This window comes from Thunnus thynnus, chromosome 7 (assembly GCF_963924715.1).
Source record: "Thunnus thynnus chromosome 7, fThuThy2.1, whole genome shotgun sequence".
In the NCBI taxonomy this organism is placed as follows: Eukaryota; Metazoa; Chordata; class Actinopteri; order Scombriformes; family Scombridae; genus Thunnus; species Thunnus thynnus.
In genome coordinates this window covers 29165580-29172760 of record NC_089523.1, presented here as the reverse complement: position 1 = coordinate 29172760, position 7181 = coordinate 29165580, and the positions used below count along the sequence as shown (strand labels likewise).

At 39.8% G+C, this 7181-nt stretch overlaps 1 protein-coding gene and 1 long non-coding RNA gene across 2 annotated transcripts in view; both read right to left on the bottom strand.

The window, feature by feature from the left end:
- Positions 1-249: 249 nt before the first annotated feature.
- On the bottom strand, positions 250-1860 carry LOC137186792 (uncharacterized). Its single transcript, XR_010929105.1, has 2 exons — positions 804-1860; positions 250-747 (listed from the first exon to the last, which is right to left on the bottom strand). It is a non-coding gene; the product is annotated as an uncharacterized lncRNA (long non-coding RNA).
- Positions 1861-6650: 4790 nt separating this feature from the next.
- caln1 (calneuron 1) overlaps positions 6651-7181 on the bottom strand; it is a 95710-nt gene continuing 95179 nt past the window's right edge. The window contains exon 6 of the mRNA XM_067595381.1: positions 6651-7134. Within this exon, the coding sequence (XP_067451482.1) occupies positions 7007-7134 (128 nt within the window). The 3' untranslated portion in view covers positions 6651-7006. The remainder of the gene's footprint in view (positions 7135-7181) is intronic.

Below are 7181 nucleotides of genomic sequence, written 5' to 3'. Positions count from 1 at the left end.
AAAAATATTACACAACATCTGAGGCAGCCAGGTGGCCCGAACATTAAAGAGACTGTCCTATAAATGAAAGGTTAAGGATTCAATCCTGCAGCAGCCGTGTGTCCTTGAACCAGACGCTGAACTCCCACTGCGCGCTCTTACCGAGCTGCTCTGGATGAAGCATCAGCTAAACGCTTAAGATGTAAATGAAACAGGAGGAGCCTGCTGCGAGCACAAGGGCCTGGTTTTTTTTTTTTTTTTCCGTAAAGCGCTGGAGAGCGTGGTGTGGCTCTGGAGGACAGAGCCTGCATGCTAACACAACACTGAATGCTGATTAGAGTCTTGAACAACAGGCCCGCTCATCATCAAAAACATGAAATAGGATTAATATATGTTTGTTAAAATCCTGCTTAATGTCAGCCGGCAGTAAACAACACTAAGGAGAGGCTAAACAAGTCTGAACAATCAAAGAAATCTGAATAACTGTACTGTGTTTTGCACATTTTAGAGGTGAGATTGCAATTTGGTGACATTATTGTGCAGTCGTTAGCTGGTGAAGTAATTAAAAATCACATAATAAGTCAGTTATAGTTTCCCATATTGACACTAATCAGCAGTAATCTGTATGAAAGTTGGTTTAATTACAGGGCAGAGCACAATTTGCACTATTTGACTCCATGTGTCCCTGCAGCATCATTATCACCTCTGCCTGCTCTCTAGATGAAAAGTTCAGCTATTTGTTTAAAATGGTAAAACAATTTGATATATCTATCTATATATATATATATATATATATATATATATATATATATATATATATATACAGTAACTCACAGGAGCGACCACAACATCAGTGAAATGAGACATTTGCTTTTTGAAAAAGGTGATTAAATGGTTAATGACAAAATCAAACAAGTACGGTAGGAAATGTTGTCTTTAGTTTGCAAAATGATTTTTTAATTTTACCTATATTGGATCTTCTGTATGTGGAGATTATTGATGAATCTACATGTTAGTAGTGGCTTATTTATGAAGCTAATAAATGTAGTGGATGTGGATGCTTCAGAAGGACACTGCATCAGTGTTTTTATGCTACCCTCTTGTGGTCTCAGTGTGTTGATACATAGATTCATAGATCAAACTAAGGCTTCACATCTCACTGAACTAACATAATTCAGACCTCAGTGACTCACAGCGGGTCACCAGACAAGCTGTCAAGCACACGTCAGCGACTCCGCTGACGGCCGCAGCGGTAGTTTTGATTGAACTTGTGACTCGTGTCTCTGCAGCTGCATTTCTTCCCCTCATCGTCTACCAGTGTTGTCATGATGATATCTGCTCTGTATCTCTTTTCTCCCTCTTTGGCTTTAGATCATCCAGACACTGCTGTTATAAATTGAATTTTCAAGTTTAGGGATTCCTCAAAGTTTTAAGAGATACAAAGTTTAAAGTGCCAGTTTAGGAGTAAAACAGTTCTTTACTAAAGTGAGTAGCTCACTTCTACATCAGATACTTGTTACTTTATGAGAAAATACTTTTATTACAGAGATGAGAAAGCTCTATTACTCTATAAATGTACTTAGATTCTCTAATTCATGTTAAAATTATGTCTTGAATTCCTGTTTACACTGCATACAGGAAAACAATAAGGAAACAAATCCCTTCATTTTAAAACTTGAAAGCCCTTAAATTGGAACATTTACATGGAATAAGTAACTTGTATGTTTCTCAGTCTTTTACGCTGGAGGTATATTTGAGGAGTCTGTCCACAACGCTCACAAAGACAAAGACAAAAGTGAGCGGTAAAACATGTGAGCCATTTAAGGCTCCATTAGTTCATAGCAGATTAAAGATCAATGGTCGATCTAATGTTATAGCTACTCTAGATGGCATGATATAGCTACTCTGATATAGCATTACCCTGACCTCCAGCACCACCGTAAGGAACCTGGGAGTTATCTTTGATCAGGATATGTCCTTTAACTCCTACATAAATCAAATTTCAAAGACTGCCTTTTTTCGTTATGTAATATCGCAAAAATCAGACACATCCTGTCCCAAGAAAAACTAGTCCACGCATTTGTTACTTCTAGGCTGGATTATTATAATTCCTTATTATCAGGCTGCTCTAACAAGTCTCTAAAGACTCTCCAGCTGGACCAGAATGCAGCTGCACGTCTACTGACTAAAACTAGACAAAGAGATCATATTTCTCCCATTTTAGCTTCACTACATCGGCTTCCTGTAAAATCCAGAATAGAATTTAAATTCCTTCTCCTAACTTACAAAGCCCTTAACAGTCAGGCACCATCATATCTTGAAGAGCTCATATTATCCCATTAGAACACTGCGTTCCCAGTATGCAGGCTTACTGGCGGTTCCTACAGTCTTTAAAAGTAGAATGGGAGGCAGAGCCTTCAGCTATCAGGCTCCTCTCCTGTGGAACCATCTTCCAGATTGGGTCCGGGGTGCAGACACCCTCTCTATGTTTAAGAGTAGGCTTAAAACTTTCCTTTTTGATAAAGCTTATAGTTAGGGGCCGACCAGGCTCACCTAGTTATGCTGCTATAGGCCTAGACTGCTGGGGGACTTCCCATGATGCACTGAGCTCCTCTCTCCTCCTCCTCCTCTCCATCTGTATGCATTCATGTAACATCAATGCATGTCACTAACTTTGCTTCTTCCCCGGAGTTTTTTGTGCTTTCTCATCTCACAGGAAACCCTGGGTCGCAGGCCGAGCCTTTACGGTCCTTCACAGTCCTGTTGGCGTCCTTCCATGGCTGCTGCTGCTGTTATTGATATTGTTATGATTGTTGTTATTCTGCCCCTCTCTCTAAACCCAACCAGTCAAAGCAGATGGCCGCCCACCAAGAGCCGGGTTCTGCTTGAGGTTTCCACCTGTTAACGGGGAGTTTTTCATTACCGCTGTCACCAAGTGCTGCTCATGGGGGAATTGTTGGGTCTCTGTAAATGAAAGAGTACAATCTTGACCTGCTTTATGTGAAAAGTGCCCTGAGATTACTTTCGTTGTGATTTGGGGCTATATAAATAAGAATTGATTGATTGATTGATTGATTGATCCCTGTGACTGAGTGTCCTGGTGAACTTTAACCCACGATTCTTTAAAAAGGACTGTTTAGTTCAAATAAAGTGGCAAATATCTAAAACACACAATAAGTTATTAACTAGCATAAATCCAGTGTAAAATAAAAAACATTAAGCACCCTTTTTTTAAAAAAACAATGTTTTATTGCATCAATGCTTCATCATTTAACTTTTGTACAGATTTCAGTATTTACAGATTCATAATTATTATACCTCTAATAAATAGTACAACTGAAAGTCTTTCTCTCTAGTCTACAAGTTTAAATGTTGCACATGCAAAGTATGTTTAGTATGTGCTTGTCTAATAGATATGCTGTCTTTATTAGCTATGTACAAAGTTACATAACAAAAACACATGGGGGTCTTAGCATAACATGCTACCGAAGAGACACTGTGCGTCTCCCCTCCAAAATAAAACTCTACTTCAAACGATTGAGACATGCGACCGTTCTGCAGGAGACAGTTCAATTACAGCGAGACTGCTGTAAAAAAAAAAAAAAAAAAAAAAAAAACATACAAAAATCTAATTTAAAAGACAAAGTTCTTCTCAAAGAACAAAGAAATGATACAACACTTTTCTAGCTAACCACTACATAACAGCAGTGACCAGCTGTGCAATTGGTGGAAAATTCCCACCAGTACAAGACAGATTAATTAAAAAAAAAAAGAAAGAAAAGAAATGAAATAAGTGTGGCTTTTTCAGATAAAGAATAAAAACATAACCAGTGTGACCTACAAGGTTTTGTTTTCTGCACAAAGTGCTCTATTCAGTCTCCAAAATGTGATGTTGATAAATCATCTGTGTATGAAACCTTTTACAGGTTCAAAAGGGTTTTTTTTTCTGCCATAGGCAAGAAATCTATTCCTATAAATATACTGTTTAAATATTATATGTTCACATACAAGTGCTGCTCTACCGGTAGTGTCGGTAGATCAAAGTCAATCTATACATTATAGATAAAAATCCTCATATTTTTAACATTAAAGATCAACATATGTCAGACATTGTGAATATAACGCTAAGAGAGTCCCGGTCTGACATCACATTCCCGTAGTGCTTACTTAGAGAGCGAGACATAAACACTGTGATGGGACGACAGCATGGATAACATGATCTCGTTTCACCTCAAGATGGCACTCTTGCACAAACCTACAGCCCTCCGTGTCATTTCATTGGAATGGATGGACTTGTACAGTGCAAAAAACAAACAAACAACAGGAACAAAACAAATCCTACATGAGATTTCAGCCCAAAAAATGCCCGTTTGATGTTTCCATGTGGGAACAGGAAAAAGCATTTATATTGTGTTGTCTGGTTCACCTCTGCGGAGTTGTATGGCTTTGGCAAAGAGGGTTGAGAGGAAGCAGAAAGGAGGGGCCTTCGCCTTCACCGCCGCCGGCCTGCGTCTGGCGTGTTTGTGATGAAGCGGCCGCCTTTTCTGTCCGCTGAGCTCCTTCCCTGCACCTCTGAACCCGAGTGAGCAGAGAGCACCGATGGTCATGCACATACAGAGATACTGTACACCTTTAACAGACGATTGAGACACTTCAGACGCGGGTTACGTTATTTACAGACGACACTGACTCGACGTGATTGCATGCACTAGATAATATGGGTGTTTCTGACCCCCCCACCAGTTGGGTTCAACATGTGGAGATGAGTGTCAGTGCAGGAGTTCAGAGCCCACCTCAGCTGGAGTCAACGTGTGAAGACGAGTCTTTAAATTATTTAGTGCTGTCAGGAAGTTTTTAGAGGCCTCGAGTTTCTGCAGTTTGTCAGGCTGCAGAATAATTTAAAGTGATTTCTATCACACTGATGTAATAGTTTCAAATTAAATACAATATAGGGAGTTTTGAAGAATGTACATTTCTTGCTTTATGAGGTCTTGATACTTGATTTTACACCGTATGTTGCTCATATTCAGGTTGTAGCTACAGGTTGTTATTCTGTCAGCCAAAAGCTGCTAACAGCGGCGTCTTTATGATGGATGGACGGATTCAAATCACTGTGAGGGTCAAATATGTTTTTAAGTTTTATGAATACATCAATAGATGTGAGGATATGAAATGTTGATAAAAAATACTGAATAATTCAAAAGGACACCTTAGTTTTATACACCTTTTGTTATTTGAAATGCCAAACTAATCAGAAATAATACATAAATAACTTCATGCAGGATGCTTGATGTATAGACCACAAACAAAAAGGTTCTTATTGTTTTGGACCACAACAATTTGTGCAGGAAACTTGAGGAGATCAAAACTTTTCACAGCACTAAGTTATAGTTCATCAATTTGATTATTGATGACAAAAAAAATCCACCCTAAAAGCCTCAAACACTGTTGGTGGTTATATATCCTCCATTTGGGTCTTCTGTGTATTTTTTTTTTTTTCCATTGATGATGTGGCGTCAGATTAGAATACTTTTTTAAAGCAGAAAAATATATGTATTTGTATGTAATGTACTGTAATGAAAAAAGTATTTAAAACATCAACAGTATGTGAGGTTTTTGCACACTGCCTGCAGGCCGAAACGTCATCCAAATAAAAGAGAAATACATATGAAGCCAGAGTGTGAGACACTTTTTTATGCTTTTGAGTCCCCTTGGTGTGTGTGTGTTACTTTTCCACTATATGTTAGGTTTTTGTGTCAGTCCCTAACAATTAAAGAGCAAATCCTTCGTCTAATAAACAGACACGCAGGATGTCAAAACGCATCACAGCCGCAGCACACACTGCGTTTTTTGAGTAAAAGGTGCAATTCAAGTTCTCTCGACTGGAAAACCTCTCGCTATTTTGTTCCATAATTGTCCTCGCTCTTTCCACCTACACATTAACACACAGCTGAATGTATCAAGTTCACACCTGTTCACTGGGGGTCGTCCAAAGTCATGCTGGGAAACGTAGGAAATCATCAAAGTGAAGCAGGCGAGGCAGACGGAGAGAAAGTAGATGCATCAGAAAGTTGAAATAAATCACCTCACAATATAACTCCTGGAGTGCACTGAACACCACCAGATGACACATAACAGTGTGAGAGCATTGGAGGGTGGATTTTTTTTTTTTTTCCTTTAATAATAATAATAAAAAAAAACTCTTTCCACTCTGAACAGTGTTCACCAAACAGGAGAAAGATCCAAAAACCAAAGTAGAAACTTTCAGAGCTACTGTGTTCACAAGGCCAAAAACTCAGGCCTGGAGTTACCATTTAATATTTTACTCGCTTGACTGCTTGATGTGTAGGACTGATGAACCGATGCCAGCACCTCATACCAGCCCACAGACGCAGGAGTTGAAAATAGAAAGTTGGAGAACTGAAGTATCGTAGCACCACGAGATCTCCGGGAGCTGTGGCCAGACACGTACAGATCGTTCTGACTTCGGTTGTCAGCGAGCTCTGCCATCATCCTTCCAGAAAGTATAATAGGAGGGCGATCGTTTCCTTTCTCTCGTTCCCTCTCGGGGGGGGATCATCAGACTCCCGGTAGGTGACAGATCTGAAGACACACGTCACATTCTTGCCTGCTGGGAAAGCGAGCAGCTCTGAACTCCTGCACTCGACATGTTTTTTTTTTTTTTTAACATTTTTTTTATTGCATCAGGGAAACAGAGACGACAGAGTATTATATGCGTAATGTCAGCCCTTGAGTGTCCCTGTCAGAGTAAAGGGGGGAGGAGTCCTGCATGACTCCTCATGCTGGCTTCACGGTTTCACTGGACGACAAGTGGAGAGGTGTCACCCGTTCAAAAAGAAACAACAAAAAAAACCCACTAAGAATAATTTTTAAAAAACTCAATTTTGTTGATGGTTTATTCTGCGTGTCGTTCCTTTCAGTTCTTTTTCGTATCAACAGGAATATGACCTCACCCACTGGCATGCACATGCAGGCTGGCTTGTTTCCCTGCTCACAGTGGGCGCAGCTACTCCATGCCGTTCCTCAGCATCTGATTGGCTGCGATAAGCATGACGCTAATGATGAATGCCATGGCGAAGGCGCAGATGAGGCTCTTCCTCACACACGTCTGACGGTTTTTCTTTGAAGGGTGAACTAAAAAGAGAGAGAGAGAAATGGGGAAAAAGACAAATAGAGAGATG